At 42.9% G+C, this 23267-nt stretch overlaps 1 protein-coding gene across 1 annotated transcript in view; it reads right to left on the minus strand.

Annotated features, from left to right (window-relative positions):
* Positions 1-23267, minus strand: part of LOC122787830 (solute carrier family 12 member 2-like) — a 1020929-nt gene that overhangs the window by 850705 nt on the left and 146957 nt on the right. The window contains exon 5 of the mRNA XM_044054742.1: positions 8750-8889. Coding sequence (XP_043910677.1) covers positions 8750-8889 — 140 coding nt within the window. The remainder of the gene's footprint in view (positions 1-8749; positions 8890-23267) is intronic.

Below are 23267 nucleotides of genomic sequence, written 5' to 3' on the forward strand. Positions count from 1 at the left end.
TTAAGCTAAGTTTGGCCTCCCAGGCCAAGGACAATCACAAAGCATTCTTTAGCTATGTCCGCAACCTCAAAGGCAATACACAATTGTGTGCAGAACTCATTCTAAATGGAGCCACATATACGAGCCAGAAGATACAGCAAACCTCCTGGCTGATAAATTCAGCTCCAACTTTACTCCTCTTTTTCTCCCCCTCAACCTTCCCTCAGGAAATGTCTTTAAATATAATTCCCCCTACTATCACTAGGGAACAGGTCTTAATGCTTTCTCTAAGACAAAGAACACTGCATCAATGGGCCCAGACAATATTCCAGGATGCCTTCTAAATAGCATGAAACATGACCTATCAGGATGTCTGGAATTACTACTTAACTGTAGCCTCCAATGAATGGAGAAGGCAACATTTGAAACATGACCTATCAGGATGTCTGGAATTACTACTTAACTGTAGCCTCCAATGAATGGGGAAGGCAACAGTCATTCCTCAACACAAAGGTGGACCATCTGCAGACCCTGGAAACTACAGACTCATAATTCTCACTAGTCTTATATGTAAAGCCATGGAAAGAATTATCATGGAGATGATCAAAAGAGATATAGTAAACCTCCAGAGGGTCTATATTAGAATATCGAAAGATGTAAACACCAAATGTTTAAATGTCGAACTGTATTCAGCGAAAGCTGAAAATATTGAAGCAACAGAAAACCGAATTTTTTCCTAGGGAAAGAATTTGGTTGTCCATTTCTGTTGCTTCGGTATTTTCAGCACTGTGGTGGAAAGTTACGGGTTGGGTTCAGGTAAGTGTGCAATTGAGTGTGGGGTAGGTTAGTTAGGGTTAGGGTGCGGGTTAGGTATGTGTGCGATTGTGTGGACGTGAGGGTTAGGGTGGGTTAGCTGAGTTAGGGTTAGGGTGTGGGTTAGGTATGTGTGCGATTGTGTGGATGTGAGGGTTAGGGTGGGTTAGGTGAGTTAGGGCGCGTATTAGGTATGTGTGCGATTGTATGGATGTGAGGGTTAGGGTGGGTTAGGTGAGTTAGGGTTAGGGCGCAGGTCAGGTAAGTGTGCAATTGCGTGAACGTGAGGGTTAGGGTGGGGTAGGTGAGTTAGGGTTAGGGTGTGGGTGAGGTGAGTGTGTGATAGTGACGGACCTTAGGGTTAGGGTTTGGGTTAAGGTAAGTGGATAGTTAGTGGTGTGTGTATAGTTTAGTGTAGGGTTAGGTGTCAGATTTTAGATGCATGTGTGTGGATTGCTGTTTGTTTGGTGTGCTTGTGTTGTGTGTATGTGTTTTGGAGCAGAGAATTTTTTCCCTAGGAAAAAATTCGCTGTTCTGTATGTTCGTTGTTTTCAGTTTTCGCTGAATACAGTTTGACATTTAAACATTTGGTGTTTACATCTTTCAATGTTCTAATATAGACCCACCTCCAGATACTGGACCCAACCCAGTTTGGTTTTGTCAAGGGCAGATCATGCCTACTCAACCTGGTGGACTTTCTTAAGAAGGTCACCCAAGCAATGGATGAGGGCAAAATCATTCACACTGCCTACCTTGACCTGGCCAAGGCATTTGACACAATACCCGATTCAAGCATTGTTGACAAATTCAAGAGGTTAGGTACAAACCCATATGTCACCCAGTGGATTGCCAACTGTCTCACAGACAGGACCCAGGAAGTTAGAACTGGAGAGTCCACCTCTACAAAGAGGCCAGTCACTAGTGGAGACCCTCAGGGATCATTCCTTGGACCTGTCCTTTTTGGCATTTACTTGTTAGAAGTCAGGGCCAATGTCAGTGGTCTCTTGCTGACAATATTTGCAGATGACTGCAAATAAGGAGCTGTCATTGAATCTCATACTGACACAAATGTTCTCCAGGTGGGACTGACACAGACAAACAACTGGTGTCAGAGCCATGGATTAAAACTAAATGCCAAGAAATGCATAATAGTATCCTTTGGGAAGTCATCCATCCCTGGTAACTATCATATTGACAACACACCCCTTAGAGTTGACCCAGTAGTCAGGGACTTAGGGACACACATAGATAGTAATCTAGCCTTTGATCATCACGTGTCTACAGTGGTGAGGAAATCATTCTGTGTTGTGCAACTTATAAACATCTAAGTCCAAGGAAGTCATTGTACTACTGTATTTGACATTCATCAGACCTATCACTGAGTACAATGCCCCCTTTGGTATGCACCTAACCAGGCATATCCAATAAATGGAACATCCATAGAGGCTCCTCACTAAAAGAATACAGGGCGTAAGTTATATGTTCTGTGCTGACCGCCTGAAGGCCCTATCCCTGTATTATGTCTCCTACAGGCTTTTGAGGGGAGATCTATGCCTGGCATACAGGGCATTGTCAGACCCCACTCTGATGGACCTCCTGTATATCTGCAAACCAGACAGTACCAGAATTACCCATTCTAAAGACCTAAACCTTGCCTGTGATATAAATAGGACCTGCTGGAGAGATAGGTATGTATCCCAGAGATTACCATGTCTATGGAACAGGCTCCTCATTCATGTGCAGCAGAGTTCCTCCCTAACCCAATGTAAGTGCAACTTGGACAATTGGATGGGAAACCGAAATTCATTCCTGGTTTGGCACCTATGTCTCTAATGCAAACAGATAACCTGTAAATGGTTCATCCCCCAGGCCCATGCTTACACTTATCAAGGGTGTCAGAACTTGTCAGAGATTTGGGATGCATGGCTAGACTTAAAAAGGCCCTTGTGGTCGTTAGCCTAGTAAACACCTATGAACCTGTGAAACAGTTAAGAACAGCAAAATACCTCCAGTGGTGAAAGTGGTATTAAGCCCTATTAAGATAATCAGAAGTACAAAGAAGCAACATTTCATTGTTTTGACACTTAATGCAATAAGCACTACCACATCACATGCAGAGTACCACAACATTTCAAACAGAAATGCCTTATCTCAAAGGGTTCAACGTGCCAAGCTGTTAACAAGCTTTGGCATGCAGTGTTAGCACTCACTCACTGTGTTAATTTGGAACAGTCACTTAACAAGGCAGCATTCGTTGGTTTCTGGTAAAATGGACACTTATATATAGGTTCATAGGTAGGTACTAGGCTATCTGCCTGAGGGCATTTTTAAGCCTAGCCAGAGTGTGTCGAATTTCACTGCCCCATTGATTAATTAACTAAGCCTCTGACAAGCAGAGCCAATGAAGTGATCCCAGGGGTGTATTTTCTGTTACCCATCCACTCGTCAAGGCTTCTCTTGAAGAGTGTTAGTGAGGGGCTCTGCCTAATGTAGTTAGGAATTTTGTTCCAAAGCATGGGGGAGTCTCTGTGACAGGAATCTATCCCTTTTTTTTAGCTCACTAGAGCTCGTGGCTCGCAGTGACTTGGATTTCTTTAGGTGGAGCATGTCCATCAATTCTGAGTTGGACATGGCTTTGTAAGTCAAGCAGAGATCACCTCTGAGTAAGCGATATGCCACTGAGTACAGCTGGAGTTTTTTCAGTCAGGCTGCATAGGACATATGTTTGAGGCCAGTAATCCTCTTGGTGAGGTCTTTTGTGGTCTTTCCAGCTGTTGGAAGTGTCTTGTGAGGTACATCCCAAATGGGGCATTGTACTCTATGATGTGTCTGATGAGTGACGAGTATTGGGGCACTATAACCTCTTTATTTCTAGATGCAAACCCCTTAGTAATTAGATGGGCCACATAGAAGGATTTCCTAACTACTTTGGCAATATGATTGTCAAAGGAGAGATTACTATCTACCTGGGTCCCCAGATCTCTTATTACCTCTTCTGTATTAAGGGGGATGCCGCCTATGTGGTAATTCATGGGTGTTTTGTTTTTCCCAAACAGGATGACTATGCATTTTTTGGTATTTAGCTTGAGGCCATGACTTTGACACCAGGTGTCTGTCTCAGTAAGGCCTTTTTGAAGGATGTGCGTGTCAGCCGGAGAGTCAATTATGTCTCCCAGTTTGCAGACATCGGCGAACTTAGTTAGCCATAGTCCTCCTGTGTTTGCCTGTACTTCTGAGAAATATATGCCGAACAATAGGGGTCCCAGAACCGAGCCTTGCGGACATCACTTGTGACTGGTTTAGAGTCGGACCTGGAACCCGCTATTCTTACCGTGTGAGTTCTGTCTGTAAACCAGTTGGCAACCCATCTTGTGATGCAGGGGTTTATGTTCAGGCCGATGAGTTTTTCTATAATACCCGAATGAGGAATGGTGGTGAACGCCTTGGCGAGATCAAGGTAGGCTGTGTGAACCACCTTTCCCTCGTCTATGGCCTTGGTGACTGTCTCGAAGAAGTCAACCAGGTTTAGTAGGCATGATCTGCCTTAACAAAGCTGAACTGTGTCGGGTCAAGTGTTTGGAGGTTCCCAATGTCTTTGTTAATGAGTTCCATGATGATGTGCTCCATAGCCTTGCAGACCAGGCTAGTCAGGCTTATGGGGCGATGGTTACCAGGGTCAGTTGTGGATTACTGTAGTTACTGGATTTACCAGCTTAACAAATAAATGGATAAATAAGTAAAATATATATGTAGAGGAAATTGTGGGTAAACAGGCATAGATAATAAGAATGTGTATTGGAAGGAGGCTCAGTGAATGAGAGTGCTTATTCGGTGGAAGCTCAGCTAATAAGAATGCTTATCGGTAGCAGGTGAAGTGAATGAGTGCTTATTGGTAGGAAACTTGACTAATAAGAGTGATTATTAGTAGGAGGCACAGCTCTTATGAATGCTTATTGGCTGGAGGCTCAGTTAATAGGAGAGCTTATTGGATGAAAGCTCAGCTAATATGAGTGCTTATTGGTAGGAGGCATAGCTCTTAAGAATGTTTATTGGTAGGAGGCTCAGTTAAAAAAAGACTGTTTATTGATTGGAAGCTTGGCTAATAAGAGTGCTTATTGGTAGGAGGCTTGACTAATAAGAAAGCATATTGGTACGTAGGGTATGAAGAGGCATAAGAGGATAAGCAGTTAAAAAGGTGAAAGCACTCCAGATATAAAATCAGATGGCAGTAGGATATTAAGATCATGATAGCAATTAAAAAACTATGAGTGTTATGGAGAAAGGATAAGTCAAAAATTAATAGGTGAATTACTAAATAAACATTAACAGGTGAATTACCAAATAAGCATTATGTATTTCAGACAGGCTGCCTTATATTCTAAGGTCAAATATATTAAATTTATTTGGGGAGGCTGAATGGAAAATTTAAGAACGTCACTAAAGATGTTTAGACAGTCTATGACAGCATGAAATAACAGGCAATAGGTACAGTCCTTTCTAGCTCCATGGTGAAGAGGAATGGAGCTCTGACTGCAATCCAGGCAACTGGGGATTAGGTTAGCAACCCTAGCACGAGAGGGGGAGGGGTAAAAGGGCATAGTATGGGGGCCTAGGATTGGACAACCGCCCAGGGGAAGAATAGGTAGTTTAACTTCCCCGCTTTAGACCAGGAAAGTCACTGCTCATGCTATTTCGGGGGGGTTGCAGAGCTTCTTAGGGGGAATGTCATTCACAGAAGTGAGGGAACATCCTCCGTGAACTGCCCATTGAGCATCCCTACCAAGTGCCTCACCAGGTACATGGAGTTAGGGCTGGATAAAACTTAGAACAAATGTAACACCCATAATGTCTGAATGGCTTAGTTGTCAGAGGAACAGGATAATGATCACCTTACACCACTGTAAATCATTTACACTCAGAGCAAGACTTTTGGGATCGGGTCTATAGTTTTATATTTTTTCTGCACAGTTACAGATCAGTGAAAGCACTCCCTTTGTTCCTGAGTTTAGTGCCCTGTGTGTCTTCAGACCTACTGGCATTTGTGGGGGAGTAGAATCAGACCTACTGGCAGTTGTGGGGGAGTACAAGTATTTGTTAAGCCTATCATCACGTTGCACTAGATTCCTTGGGACACCACATTTGAACTCCGACCTGTCAAACTCTTGATAACCAAAGTAATAACCAGTGCATAGTTAGCTACAGACCGGCTTCTATACCAACTTCTGAGCATGATACAGTATCTAAACTCCCCATTAAACCCAAAACTTTTATACTGGAGGACTTCAATGATCCACCGGTAAAGGGGTTGACTCACACTGCCAATGGCCAGAACTTGACATTATAAATGCTAACTCTCTTTCACAAATAGTTAACCATCTTAATAGAGGCCCTGATATATCTTGTCCTTACAATCATGGTCATGTCTAGCACAACTCCATATATATCATCCTGTCTTACTAAATCAGACCATTAGTTAGTGTTTGTTTTTTCTTTAAAACTGGTGTTGCTTCCCCTGTAAATATCTCTATGTTTAGGGACTTCTCAAAAGTGAACCTTCTTCAGTTACTTGATAACCTAATTCAATTCTGCGGTAATCCTTCTCTGATGGATCCCATTGCTAAAGCTGCTGCCTGTGTCTTTGACTTCTACTGTCACTTAAATAGCTACACTGATAAGCAGAACCCGTCCTCACAATATAATGAAAATTTTAAAAACAATCCCCTATAAATAATACCCATATAAATAAATTGTTCAAGAAAAGAAAGAAATAAAGAAATTGTTTAATGTTTACAAGAGATCTCATTCTTCTTACAATAAGAGCTTACTTGATCAAACAGGTAAAGAACTTAAGGGGACCAGCAGGAAGCTCAAAGCTGAGTATGAACTTAAAAAAGCAGCTAAAACCAAAATAACTACAAACCTTTTTTTGGCTATGTCAGAAAGTTAAAAACTAGCAATGTTCAGAGCTAAGAAAATACCTAATATCTTAGCAGAGAAATTTAGTTCAACTTTTACCCCATGCACTGTTATAGCTATTCCACTGATTCCACAATCCTAGCCACCCTCTCTAATTACTATGGGGCACGTTCTCTAAGCCATCTTAAAAGCAAGAACATCTCATTTATGGGTCCCAGTTATATACCAGTTTGCCTGATTGTCAGCACCAAATATCTGGAACCCTGCATAGCCTTTTTAATTTAAGGCTGTCCACTAGTTACATTCCAGAAGTCTTGAAAAGAGCCATTGTAATGTGATTACACAAGGGTGGCCCAGCTATGAACTCTGATGACTATAAGCTCATTAGTGTCTCTCTCTAGACCCTCATCACTTTAGCTAAAAGAAGAGCCTACCTCTTTAATTTCATTTATTTATTTGAATAAGTAACTAGTCTGAAGAACTGGCAACTGGCAGTGATTATGTAGTACACACATCATCTGTGGACCTGGTCAAGTATTTCACATTATTCCCCACACAAACCTTCTTGACTTTTAAAATGGAGAATAAATCCTTATGTTGTGTGATGGACACCTAAATGGTTGTCTGATAGAATTCATGTGATTAGAATCGCACGGCCACTTCAGAAAGCAAAAAAGCTACCCATGGTGCACCACAGAACTCAGTATCGGGCTCATTCTAATTTGGCATCTATTTTTCAGATCTTCAGGCCAACACTCCTGCATGTTTGCAGATGACAGTAAATTGCATGCTGTTATTTGAATTTCCACTGGCACAGTATTCGTCCGACATTGGTTAAACCATATAATGGACTCAAATGTAAAAAAAAATGCATCATAGTTCATTTTAGTAAACAAAACATTTTCCCATACTGTATAAGTAAAATACACATCTGATCAAACACTGTCTCATGGAGTCTAGGCATTGTTTAGATAATTTGACAATCTTGTCTCTACAGCATTATCAAAAGCCTTCTATCTGGCTCATCTAAATTCCAAAGTCATCTCCACCAGATCCTCTGAAGACCAAATGTCCCTCTACTCTTATCTCATCAGACCCATTATTAAACATACTGCATCTTTTGGCTTGTATTTGTCTAAACATATCACTCAAACTGAGAGACTTCAAAGATTCATAACTTGAAAGATTAGTGGTCTTAAAAATCATAGTTATCAGAACCAACTGGCAGTCTTCTGTCTGTATTCATTCTCTGTGGAGATCTGTATCCAGCCTTTTGAACCATAAAGGATCCACTCCCCTTTGACCTCCTATTCCTAGACACTACAAATGGTACATAAAATACCCAGTTAACTGAACTGAACATTCATCTGTACATAAGTAAGACACACTGCTGTGATAGATTCTTCTCCCACTGTATCCCTCAGCTTTGGAATAAACTTCCAGTAAATGTTAAGCAGAGTAGCACCCTTATCACCATAAAGGTACACCTAGATAATTGGATGGGCAGCCTCAATTTCTCCCCATGGCCTATCTTACCTTGCCCTCCAGAAAGCTCACTGGAACTTTTGGATAGGGGGGTTTAGAGAGGCTTTTAATGAAATGCAGACCATTTGCCTAATACTTACCTATGACCCTAGGAACCTAAGTGTCACCACTTTACTTATGGAAACTAGACATTTATTTATAATTTTGGATGGCAGCATCCTTTAGAGATCAAAGTAATGATCTGAAAACAAACTTCATGCAGCACCTGGGCTGAATTACACTTGACATTCATTTGTAAATGATGCAATGCTATGTTCAAACACTTCCAGATTGGCCACATGTGATTAGTGGGCCTTATGTGCCCTGTCTGTTACACCCACCCTCCAAAACTCTGTAACAAGCATGAAATATGGAATCTGAAAAGTCACTTGCATATGAGAATATTTTGACTACTGAATAAAGAGATGTAGACAGAACTTTAATTATAAAAACACAACAGTTATGAGTTTGGAAATAATGAAATACAACTTATTTCAGGCAATATGAGTGTACTTACTGCCATAAGGTCACTGACGGTTTCTGCAAAGCCCACCACATACATGGCCGCAGCAACTGCATTGGCAAACGCAAATATGAGACCGATCGATCCACCAAACTCTGGGCCAAGACTTCTTGAAATTAAGTAATATGCACCACCTCACAGAAAGAACATATCTGTTAGAATCTTTGTAAGTTACTGTCAAATGCATAGTTTAGAAAGCGATGGTTTTATTAACTGAATAATACATGAGATTCCAACAACAATCAAACACGTCCTGTTTTGAGCATTACTCTGTAATTGTTTTTCTTAGGCTGTCGCTCACATGCATGAGTCTATTTTCTGTAGCTCTAAGCTTATACTAGGATAAAGCAGTAATAATGTTAGAAACAGAAGCATTTTATTCCACACAGTATTTCATGATACTATAATTTGTATTGCTGAATTTAAAAAATATTATCTTGACTTGGGAAGACTGAAATATAAAAGATAAAATGTCTGCACCTGCGTAATTTAGCTGCTAAAATTTCAGTTTCATCTGTGTTCTGTTGGAAGTAATGTCTGTACTTCAGCTAGAGTGGAAATTGTTTTCAATGAAAAAATTAAAAAAATTCACCCATTTCTTCATTTGAAGGAAATAATTTTGCGACACCTCTATTTCTTTCTCTTTGCCTATACTCTGATATTAGTCTTTGATAGGGAAGGTAGTCTCGACTGCAGTCCAAATGAATTATTGGCCTCTTCCTGTTCTATTACCTTTCCTTTTCTAATTATTTGCTCCCAACACCTCAGTTCTTTTGCCAGTTTCTCCAATACATTCAACCCCCTTCTTGTCTCTTGTCTGCAGCCCTAACTGCTGTCATCCCTATCGGAATCTTCTTTCGCCATTTCATGTGTTGCTTAGTTCTTAGGCCTTCTGCTACTTTATGAATATAATATTCTGTACGGTTATTATTCTCCGTACTGATCTGTATCCAAACTCCCAGTCTCTCCTTGTTTCCTGATCCCCCCCTGTATTTCATCATCATCCATTTTCACTCTGAATTATATGTTTCTGTTTGAGCTATGTATAAGAGCCTTAAATGTGTAGCTCTGAAACACCCCTTCAAATCGGGTAATCCCAATCCACACCTACTCTACTGGAAGAATCAGCTTATTACTCTTGGCTCTTGCCATCTTCCCCTCCCAGATAAAATCTTTCAGCTATTATTTGTTATCCACAACTTCTCCTCAAGTTGTTAAAACTATACCTGATGTGTGCATAAAACTAAAGGGACTAAAAACTTGTTAACTGCTTGTATCTTGCTATCCATATCCATACAACAGAGCGTCCAATTTCTAAGTTTTTGCTTTATCTTTGGTGCCGTTTCTTCTCACATACCCTTAGCTGCCACACCAGAATCCTTTTTAATCCAAACTCCTAAGTACTTAATTTTATCATGTTCACATAAATACAGATATTACTGAACCAATTCATGTGTAGGTACATAATTTAAAGCTATTGCTTTTGTTTTAGATTCATTCATTTTGTATCCTGAAAAGATATGAAACTGTCCCATAATGTTACACAACATTGAAATGTCATTTTCTGATTTTATCAGGTATAAATTAATATCATCTGTAAATAGAGCCAGTGTTTCTATACTACCAGAGCAATTATATCCTTGATTTCTGAGTCCCTTATTTTCTTTGCTATCAGCTCCTAAACATTCCCCAGTGAATAACTACTGTCGATGCACCATCACCCAGACACCATGCTATTCCCTCATAAACATTGCCCAGTGAATAACTACTGACAAAACACCACCACCCAGATACCATCCTATCAGCTCCTAAACATTCTTCCCAGTGAATAAGTACTGACAAAACACTACCACCTGGACATGATCCTATCAGCTACTAAACCTGCCCCAGTGAATAAGTACTGACAAATCACCACACCCAGACACCATCCTATCAGTTCCTAAACATTCCCCAGTGAATAACTACTGACAAAACACCACCACCCAGATACCATCCTATCAGCTCCTAAACATTCTTCCCAGTGAATAAGTACTGACAAAACACTACCACCCGGACATGATCCTATCAGCTACTAAACCTGCCCCAGTGAATAAGTACTGACAAATCACCACACCCAGACACCATCCTATCAGCTCCTAAACATTCCCCAGTGAATAACTACTGGTGATGCACCATCACCCAGACACCATGCTATTCCCTCATAAACATTGCCCAGTGAATAACTACTGACAAAACACCACCACCCAGATACCATCCTATCAGCTCCTAAACATTCTTCCCAGTGAATAAGTACTGACAAAACACCACCACCCAGACACCATCCTATCGGCTCTTAAACATTCCCCAGTAAATAAGTACTGACAAAGCACCACCAACCAGACACCATCCTATCAGGTCCTGAACATTCCCCAGTGAATAATTACTGACAAATCACCACCACCCACACACCATCCTATCGGCTCTTAAACATTCCCCAGTAAATAAGTACTGACAAATCACCACCAACCAGACACCATCCTATCAGCTCCTGAATATTCCCCAGTGAATAAGTTCTGACAAACCACCACCACCCAAACCACATCCTATCAGCTCCTAACAATTCCCCAGTGAATAAGGACAGACAAAACACCACCACCCAGACACCATCCTATCAGCTCCTAAACATTCTCCAGTGAATAACTACTGACAAATCACCACCACCCAGACACCATTCTATCAGCTCCTACATTCCACAGTGAATAATTACTGACAAATCACCACCACCCAGATACAATGCTATCAGGTCCTAAGCATGCCCCAATGAATAACTACTGACAAATCACCACCACCCAGACACCATCCTATCAGCTCTTAAACATTTGCCAGTGCATAATTACTGACAAATCACCACCACCCAGACACCATCCTATCAGCTCTTAAACATCTGCCAGTGCATAATTACTGACAAATCACCACCACCTGGACACCATGCTATCAGCTTCTAAACATTCCCAAGTGAATAATTACTGACAAATCACCACCACCCGGACACCATCCTATCAACTTCTAAACATTCTCCAGTGAATATGGACTGACAAAGCACCACCCCCCAGACACCATGCTATTAGCTCCTACAGTCCCATTGAATAAGTTCAAACAAACCACCACCACCCGGACACCATGCTATCAGGTCCTACATTCCCCATTAAATAAGTTCTGATAAACCACCACCACCCGGACACCATGCTATCAGGTCCTAAACATTCTCCAGTGAATAAGGACTGACAGAGCACCACCACCCGGACACCATGCTATCAGGTCCTAAACATTCTCCAGTGAATAAGGACTGACAGAGCACCACCACCCGGACACCATGCTATCAGGTCCTAAACATTCTCCAGTGAATAAGGACTGACAGAGCACCACCACCCGGACACCATGCTATCAGGTCCTAAACATTCTCCAGTGAATAAGGACTGACAGAGCACCACCACCCAGACACCATGTTATCAGGTCCTAAATGTGTCCCAGTGAATAACTACTGACAAATCACCACCACACAGACACCATCCTTTCAGCTCCAAATATCCCCCAGTGAATAATTACTGACAAAGCACCACCACCCGGACACCATGCTATCAGCTCCTACATTCCCCACTGAATAAGTTTTGACAAACCACCACCACCCGGACACCATGCTATCAGCTCCTACATTCTCCAATGAATAAGTTCTGACAAACCACCACCATCCAGACACCATGCTATCAGCTCCTACATTCCCCACTGAATAAGTTCTGACAAACCACCACCATCCAGACACCATGTTATCAGATCCAAAACATGCCTCAGTAAATAACTATGGACACAAAGTACAGTTGTGTACACTTACCATAAATGTAGATGTTAGAGTGTATTCACTGTTGCAGTCATTACATTAGGGTTATCTGCTTGCAGTAGCCCTCAGTCAGCCGATTAACAAAGTCTTGAGTCCTGCGTTGGCTGCTGTCCCATCTTCCAGTACATCAGGTCGTCAGGGGTATAAAACATGCTGCTGATGCCATTACATCAGTTTTTCTTGCCCCAGATGTCAGGTACCACCCTAATGGGAAGCAATTAAATCTATAACTACAAGGATATATCTCCAACAAAAAAAGCAAATACACCAAAAAGCTCTTAGAGCATAGTAAGTGAGAGTAAGGTATAGCCAAAAGAAGAAAGGGGGCTGGAGGGAGGCTAACCAGGACTGCAACAGTGAATACACTCAAACATCTACATTTATGGTAAGTGTACACAACTGTACTGTTCTCCGTGTTTCACTGTTGCAGGCATTACATTTGGGTAGATTCCCAAAGCTAAGGTTGAGAGGGGGAATTTAAATAGAATTAGGACCAGCTATAAGGCCCTGCAGGACTGCAGTGGCCAAACCAGCTCTGGCTTTAGAGAAAATTGGCAAATGATAATGCTTGGTGAAAGTATGTATAGAACTCCAGGTAGCAGCTTCTAGGATGTCCCTAGTAGGGACGCCCCTGAAAAAGTCTGTAGAGGTAGATGCAGCCATGGCTGAATCGGGTCTGATGCCCTGTGGGATAGGTTTTCCATGGTGCTTATAGCAGAAATGAATGCAGTGGCCTATCCATTTTGAAATGGTTTGTTTTGAAATAGCTTTCCCTCTGTCCCTGCAGCAAATGCCACCAGCAGTTCAGATTTGCTTTGAGGTTTAGTCCTGTCCAAGTAGAATCTAAGCTGTCTGTGCATGTATAAAGAATGCAGTATCTGTTCCCCTTTGTTTTGTGGGTTAGGAAAGAAGGTAGGCAAATGAATGGACTGATTAAGAGCCACACTGTATACCACCTTTGGCATGAAGGAGGGATTGGTTCTGAGGGACACCCTGTCTGCATGAAAGATGATGAAAGGTTCCACTGCCATAAGGGCCTGTAATTTAGATACCCTTCTTGCAGAAGTGATTGCTAAAAGGAAAGCTGTTTTCCAGGAAAGAAATTTTAAATCTGCAGTAGCAGCTGGCTCGAAAGGAGGAAGAGTGAGTTTCTCCAAGATAAAGTTAAGATCCCAGGCTGGAGTTGGAGCTCTCCTGGGTGGCCTTAAATTTTTGGCCCCTCTGAGGAACTGCTTGAGCAGTGGGTGAGAGAAGAGGGGAGGCTCTGTGCTATATTGAGCTGAAATGGCTAAGGCATGAATTTTGATGGAGGAAAAAGACAAGCCCTTATGAAGCATCTCAGTCAAGTATTGTAGAATCTGAGGTAAATTGGGCACTGCTGCGTTCATTCCTTGAGATTGGTTCCAGGCACAGAATATTTTCCATTTTGCAGCATAAGATTTTCTAGTACTAGGCCTCCTTGCCTCTAAAATTATATCCATCACTGATTTACTGAGAGGTGGTAAAGGAGAGATTAGGTAATTAGCCAGGCTGCTAGGTTCAGGGTTTGCAGCTGAGGGTGCAGAATCTGGTTCTCATGATCAGTCTGAGGCAGGTGCCATGGAGCCAAGCGTGACATACTGCGCAAGAGTGGGTACCAGTGTTGGCGAGGCCAGTCTGGTGCAATTAAAATCATCCTTGGCTTGTCCTGTTTGATCTTTAGTAGTACCTTGGAGAGCAGAAGAAGAGGAGGCAAGGCAAAAACTGACAGCTGAAGGATAGGCATCCACTTTCCAAGCTAGCTTGTGGGGAATCCTTGTGCAAAATTTGTCCAGCTGATGGTTCTGGGGGGAGGCAAACAGGTCTATATCTGGGCTTCCTCATTTGCTTGTCAACATGCTGAAAATCCTTTGTTCCAGTTTCCACAAGTGTGGATTTATGAGGTTTCTGCTTAGTCCGGCTGCCAGCGTATTTAGTTTTCCTGGCAGGAATTGAGGTTGTAGATTCACTTGGAAGCTCAAGGCTGTGTTCCACAATGCCATGGCTAGTCTGCAGAGGGGGCAAGAATGTGTACCCCCCTGCTTGTTTATGTACCACATGACAGTGGTGTTGTCCGTCTTTACCATTAGTTGTCCTGGAAGAATGTGTTCCTTGAAGGCTGTCAGAGCATTCTGTACAGCTAACATTTCCTTTTGATTTATGTGCAGGTGCATTTGACTTGGGTTCCATTTGCCCTGAATGCACTTCCCTGCTGGGTGAGCCCCCCATGCATAGTCTGATGCATCTGTTGTTAAGATTTGGGTGGCAGGGGGTAATGTGAATGGTAGTCCCCTGTTTTGGTGGCAGGCCTCTGCCCACCAAAGGAACTCTAGGCATAGGCAAGGTATGATAGGAATCCTTGCTTCTAGATCCTGTGAATGTTGACACCATAGGCATTTGAGATACCATTGTAGTTTCCTCATATGCAGCCTTGCATATGTAATTAGAAGAATGCAGGAGGCCATGAACCCCAAGGCTTGTAGTATTTGCCTTGCAGATAGCTGGGTTTTTGTGGCCACTTGTTTGAAGTAAGTTGTCAAATGAATCCGTTTTTCTGGCGTGAGGAAAGCCATCTGGGAAGTTGTATTCAAGCTTGCTCCCAGGAATATAATTTGTTGACAGGGTACCAGGTGGGATTTCTTTTTGTTTATGGTAACCCCAGACAAGTCAGTACTCTTTGAACAAAGGCCAGATGATTTAAAAGAATGTCCTTGCTTTCTGCCTGACTTAGACAATCATCCAGGTAGGGGTTTATTTAAATATTTCTTTGTCTGCAAAATGCAATGACTGGAGCTAGGCACTTTGTGAATACCCTGGGTGCAGTAGATAAGCCAAAGGGCAGTGCAGAGAACTGATAGTGCATGTAACCTGCTTTGAAGCATAGGTATCTTCTGGAAGACTCCCTGATAGGGATGTGCAGGTATGCTTCTTTAAAGTCTAGTGTTGCCAACCATGCATCCTTGCCTATCATGCTTGTCAGCATTTTGAATTTTGGAATCACCAGAAAGGTGTTTAGAATAGAAAGGTCCAGGATAGGACACCATGTAATGCCTTTTCTGGGAACCAGGAAAATCCTCGAATAGAAACCTTGTCCCTTTTCCTCTTCTGGTACCAACTGAATAGCCCCCATGCTTGAGAGAGTACTTAATTGTGGGCCTCTGCCCACTGATTTGGGGGTAGATCTGGCCACCCGCTTGGTGTTGGTAAGGTGTGGAAGCAAAATCTGTATCCTTGGGACACTATATTTAAAACCCATTTGTCCTGAGTAATGAGTTCCCAGTTTTCGGCCCGCAGACCAATCTTTCCACCTAAAGGAGCATTCAGTTGGGAAGTGCTTGGAAGTTTTAAAAACAAGTCATTGAGACAGTTTTCCATAGGGGGGAGTGTTATTACTCCCTGATTTGGTTGCGGAAACCCCCCACTGCTTTGTCTTGTGTATCCCCCTGGGACTGAAACCTGGGGTTTCTGCTGTGTCTGGGTTTGGCTTGAGAAGACCTGGAAGGGGCTGGAAAGGACCAATTCTTAGAGGGCCAGTGCCTACTAAATCTAGGAGGCTGAATTTGTAAGAAATCTTTAACAGTTTGCATAGATTTTTTAAGAACTTCCTCAGCCTTGTTGCCAAACAGGTGGTCCTGATTTAAGGGAGCATCCAACAATTTAGCTTTAACATGATCAGGCAAAGATTGCTCCTTAAGTCAAGCATGCCTTTTGAGCACAGACCCAGTAACAGCAGCCCTGCAAGAGGCCTCTAGTGAATCAAATCCACATCGCAAAGTATGTTTTCCAACCTGTTCAGCAGAATGCATTAAATCCTGTAATTCTTTATTTTCCGCACAGTCAGGAATCAACATAATTTTCTGTTTAAGCAATCCAATAACATGTTGCTGATACTTTAACACATGAAACTGGCAGTTTAAAGCCCTAATAGCCAAGGTTGCAGAAGTGTAAACCTTCTTACCCCATCTATCCAGCACCCTGGAGTCTCTATCAGAAGGGTTAGGATTTTTAGCAGTAGAAGCTTTAATGCCCTTGGGTCCCTGTGAAATAGTCTCTGGATCCACAATAAGATTTTTAAAAAGGAACTTGTGAGAATCAGGAACCCTGTAATATCTGTCAGGTTTTCTGGGAGCAAGAGGCAAAGAATCAGGTGCCAAACTAGATTCTGAAAAAGCATCATCAACAATGTCTAGTACAGGAGGAAAAGCTAAAGGCCTATGCTGAGGCAGGAGTAAGAAATCCCTAAACCTCTTTTTTGAATCAGAAAAATCCTGGCTTTCCCAGTGGAAATGCTCCCTTAGAGTATGTAAGGTTTCACCAAAAGAAAAATCCTCTGGAGGGGAAGCAGCGGGAATAGAGTCTTCTGCATCAGAATCCTCATAAGTAGATAAGGGCAAACCCAGATCATCAGAAGAATCAGAAAAAAATCAGAATCCTAGTCAGAAGACTCAAACAACTTCAGTCCTAGGTCTCTTAGAAGGGGGAGGTTGGCTTCCCCTGATTAGAGTTATAAGATCTTCAGCCATTCTTATCATTTGTTTTTTAGGCATAGAGGCCTGAGCATGTGGCCTGGGCATTGGTTTTCTAGGTATGGTTCGAGATTTAGGCCTAAATGAAGAAGGAGGCATCGGTTTAATACGCAAGTCCGTAGACCTGAATACACCCTCAGAAGCCGGTGCCTGCACAGCGGCTCCGGACCCATCCAAGGTAGAGACATCCGCGAGTTCCATAGTCGAAGCATCTCGCGGCATACTGGACTCTGAATGGGTCTCAGTAGAGGCCTGACAATCAGAAGTAGTGGGTATCAGGGGCTGCAAAAACACCTCACTGAGTACTGGCAAACTGGTGACTGGCTTAGGAGAAGCGTCGTCGGCAGTTTTGGACCTCTGCGGCCTGTCTCTGTCTTTATCATTCTGTTTTTTTGAAATCCCGGCAGTCGGACAGCTAACCAACAACATTTCTGAATAATTAAAAAGAAAACCGAAATATTTAGAGGCAAAAATATACCAATGACAGATAGTGCGCTGATGAAATAAAGTACAAAACCGACAGCAAGGGACATCGTGGTCAGGGCCTAAGCAAGGAATACAGTACGAATGAAAATCTTGATGAGGTATTTGCTTTCCACAAGTAATGCAATTATTAACTTTTACTGACATTGGTAAGGAGCAAGAAAAAGTTTCCCCAATGGGGTACTTAGCTTTAGTTGAAGACTTTGGTTCTGAAACTCGAAAACGAAAATTACAGGAGTCGGCCGACCGGCACTTGCGAACTGCTTCTGCTTCGGGCACCGCATGGCAAGAAAGACTGGTGTAATGGTGTTGGATACATGTTTTATACCCCTAATGACCTGACATCATGGAAGAAGGGGCAGCAACCCACGCAGGACCCAAGACTTTGTTAATCAGGCTGACTGAGGGCTACTGCAAGCAGATAACCCAAATGTAATGACTGCAACAGTGAAACACGAAGAGCATCGCCACCACCTGGAAACCATGTTAACAGTTTCTAAACATTCTCCGTGAATAATTACTAAAAAAGCACCACCATCCAGACACCATCCTATCAGCTCCTACATTCCCCAGTGAATAAGTACTGAGAAAACACCACCACCTGGACACCATGCTATCAGATCCAAAACATGCCCCAATGAATAATTACTTATAAAACACCACCACCTGGACACCATGATATCAGATCCTAAACATTCTCCAGTGAAAAAGTACTGACAAAACACCACTACTTGGACACCATCCTATCAGCTCCTAAACATTCCCCAGTGAATAACTACTGACACAGCACCACCACCCAGACACCATGCTATCAGCTCCTAAACATTCCCCAGTGAATAATTACTGAAAGCACCAACACCTGGACACCATCCTATCAGCTCCTAAACATTCCACAGTGAATAACTACTGACAAATCACCACCAACCAGACACCATCCTATCAGCTCCTGAACATTCCCACTGAATAACTTCTGACAAATCACCACAAATTGGACACCATGCTATCAGCTCCTAAACATTCCCCAGTGAATAATTACTGACAAATCACCACCACCTGGACACCATGCTATCAACTCCTACATTCCCCAGTGAATAAGTTCTGACAAACCACCACCACCCAGACACCATCCTATCAGCTACTAAACATTCAGCAGTGAATAAGAACTGACAAATCACCACCACCCGGACACAATGTTATTAGCTTATAAACATTCTCCAGTAAATAACTGCTGACAAAGCACCACCACCCGGACACCATGCTATCAGCTCCTACATTCCCCAGTGAATAAGTACTGACAAAATAGCACTACCTGGACACCATCCTATCAGCTCCTAAACATTCCCCAGTGAATAAGTACTGACAAAACACCACCACCAAGTCACCATCCTATCGGCTCCTAAATATTCCTAATGGAATAGCTACTGACAAAGCACCACCACCCAGACACCATCCTATCAGTTCCTAAACATTCCCCAGTGAATAACTACTGACAACGTACCACCAACCGGACACCATCCTATCAGCTCCTACATTCCCCAGTGAATAAGTACTGACAAAGCACCACCACCTGGACACCATCCTATCAGCTCCTACATTCACCAGTAAATAATTACTGACAAATCACCACCACCAAGACACCATCCTATCAGCTCCTAAACATTCCCCAGCGAATAAGTACTAACAAAGCACCACCACACAGATGCCATCCTATCAGCTCCTAAACATTCCCCAGTGAATAACTACTGACAAAGCACCACCAAACGGACACCATCCTATCAGTTCCTACATTCCCCAGTGAATACATACTAACAAAGCACCACCACCCGGACACCATCCTATCAGCTCCTATACATTGTCCAGTGAATAATTACTGACAAAGTACCACCACCCGGACACAATCCTATCAGTTCCTACATTCCCCAGTAAATAATTATTGACAAATCACAACCACCAAGGCAGCATCCTATCGGCTCTTAAACATCCCCAGTGAAAAATTACTGACAAATCACCACCAACTAGACACCAGCCTATCAGCTCCTGAACAATCCCGAGTGAATAACCACTGACAAATCACCACCACCCAGACACCATGCTATCAGCACCTAAACATTCCCCAGTGAATAATTACTGACAATTCACCACCACACAGACACCATCCTTTCAGCTCCAAACATTCCCATGTGAATAATTACTAACAAAGCACCACCATGCTATCACCTACTACATTCCCCATTGAATATGGTCTGACAAAGCGCCACCACCTGGACACCAGGCTATCAGCTCCTAAATTCCCCAGTGAATAAGTTCTGACAAACCACCACCACCCAGACACCATGCTATCAGCTCCAACACATGCCCCAGTAAATAAATACTGACAAAACACCATCACCTGGAAGCCATGCTATCAGCTCCTAAACATTCTCCAGTGAATAAGTTCTGACAAAGCACCACCACCCAGACACCATGCTATCAGCTCCTAAACATGCCCCAGTGAATAAGTTCTGACAAATTACCACCACGTGGACACCATGCTATCAGTTCCTACTGTCCCCAGAAAAGAAGTACTGACAAACCACCACCACCCAGACACCATCCTATCAGCTCCTACATTCCCCAGTGAATAAGTACTGACAAACCACCACCACCCAGACACCATCCTATTGGCTCCTACATTCCCCAGTGAATAAGTACTGACAAACCACCACCACCCAGACACCATCCTATCAGCTCCTACATTCCCTAGTGATTAAGTACTGACAAAACACCACCACCTGACACCATGCTATCAGCTCCTAAACATGACCCAGTGAATATCTACTGATAAAACACCACCACCTGGAAACCATGATATCAGCTCCTAAACATTCTCCAGTGAATAAGTTCTGACAAATCACCACCACCCAGACAACATGCTATCAGCGCCTAAACATTCCCCAGTGAATAAGTACTGATAAAACACCACCACCCAGACACCATGCTATCAGCTCTTAAACATTCGCCAGTGAATAATTACTGACAAGGCACCACCACCAAGACACCATCTTATCAGCTCCTAAACATTCCACAGTGAATAACTACTGATGAATCACGACTAACCAGACACCATCCTATCAGCTCTTGAACATTCCCCACTGAATAACTACTGACAAATCACCACCACCTCGACACAATGCTATCAGCTCCTAAACATTCCTCAATGAATTAATTCTAGGAAACCACCACCACCCAGACACCATTCTATCATCTCCTAAACATTCAGCAGTGAATAACAGCTGACAAATCACCCCCACCCGGACACAATGTTATTAGCTTATAAACATTCCCCAGTAAATAACTACTGACAAAGCACCACCACCCAGACACCATGCTATCAGCTCCTACATTCCCCAGTGAATAAGTACTGAAAAAAACACCATCACCTGACAACATCCTATCAGTTCCTGAACATTCCCTACTGAATAACTACTGACAGAGCACCATCACCCAGACACCATGTCATCGGGTCCTAAACGTGCCCCAACAAATAACTACTGACAAATCACCACCACAAAGACATCATCCTTTCAGCTACAAACATTCCCAGGTGAATAATTACTGACAAAGTACTACCAAACGGACACCATGCTATCACCTACTACATTCCCCATTGAGTAAGTTCTGACAAAGCGGCACCACCTGGACACCAGGCTATCAGCTCCTAAACATGCCCCAGTGAATAAGGACTGACAAATTACCACCACGTGGGCACCATGCTATCAGTTCCTACTGTCCCCAGTGAATAAGGACTGACAAACCACCACCACCCAGACACCATCCTATCGGCTCCTACATTCCCCAGTGAATAAGTACTGACAAAACACCACCACCTGACACCATGCTATCAGCTCCTAAACATGATCCAGTGAATAAGTACTGACAAAAAACTACAACCTGGACACCATCCTATCGGCTCCTAAACATTCCCCAGTGAATAAGGACTGACAAAGCACCACCACCCAGACACCATGCTATCAGCTCCTAAACATGCCCCAGTGAATAAGTACTGACAAACCACCACCACCCAGACACCATCCTATCAGCTCCTACATTCCCTAGTGATTAAGTACTGACAAAACACCACCACCTGACACCATGCTATCAGCTCCTAAACATGACCCAGTGAATATCTACTGATAAAACACCACCACCTGGACACCATGATATCAGCTCCTAAACATTCCCCAGTGAATAAGTACTGACAAAAAACTACTACCTGGACACCATCCTATCGGCTCCTAAACATTCCCCAGTGAATAAGTACTGACAAAACACCACCACCCAGACACCATGCTATCAGCTCCTAAACATTCGCCAGTGAATAATTACTGACAAGGCACCACCACCAAGACACCATCTTATCAGCTCCTAAACATTCCACAGTGAATAACTACTGATGAATCACGACTAACCAGACACCATCCTATCAGCTCTTGAACATTCCCCACTGAATAACTACTGACAAATCACCACCACCTGGACACAATGCTATCAGCTCCTAAACATTCCTCAATGAATTAGTTCTAGGAAACCACCACCACCCAGACACCATTCTATCATCTCCTAAACATTCAGCAGTGAATAACAGCTGACAAATCACCCCCACCCGGACACAATGTTATTAGCTTATAAACATTCCCCAGTAAATAACTACTGACAAAGCACCACCACCCAGACACCATGCTATCAGCTCCTATATTCCCCAGTGAATAAGTACTGAAAAAAACACCATCACCTGACAGCATCCTGTCAGTTCCTGAACATTCCCTACTGAATAACTACTGACAGAGCACCATCACCCAGACACCATGTCATCGGGTCCTAAACGTGCCCCAACAAATAACTACTGACAAATCACCACCACAAAGACATCATCCTTTCAGCTCCAAACATTCCCAGGTGAATAATTACTGACAAAGTACTACCAAAAGGACACCATGCTATCACCTACTACATTCCCCATTGAGTAAGTTCTGACAAAGCGGCACCACCTGGACACCAGGCTATCAGCTCCTAAACATGCCCCAGTGAATAAGGACTGACAAATTACCACCACGTGGACACCATGCTATCAGCTCCTAAACATGCCCCAGTGAATAAGTACTGACAAACCACCACCACCCAGACACCATCCTATCAGCTCCTACATTCCCTAGTGATTAAGTACTGACAAAACACCACCACCTGACACCATGCTATCAGCTCCTAAACATGACCCAGTGAATATCTACTGATAAAACACCACCACCTGGACACCATGATATCAGCTCCTAAACATTCCCCAGTGAATAAGTACTGACAAAAAACTACTACCTGGACACCATCCTATCGGCTCCTAAACATTCCCCAGTGAATAAGTACTGACAAAACACCACCACCCAGACACCATCCTATCAGCTCCTACATTCCCCAGTGAATAAGTACTGACAAAACACCACCACCTGACACCATGCTATCAGCCCCTAAACATGATCCAGTGAATAAGTACTGACAAAAAACTACAACCTGGACACCATCCTATCGGCTCCTAAACATTCCCCAGTGAATAAGGACTGGCAAAGCACCACCACCCAGA

This window comes from Protopterus annectens, chromosome 13.part0, assembly GCF_019279795.1.
Source record: "Protopterus annectens isolate FY-2018-M chromosome 13.part0, PAN1.0, whole genome shotgun sequence".
Lineage (NCBI taxonomy): Eukaryota > Metazoa > Chordata > Ceratodontiformes > Protopteridae > Protopterus > Protopterus annectens.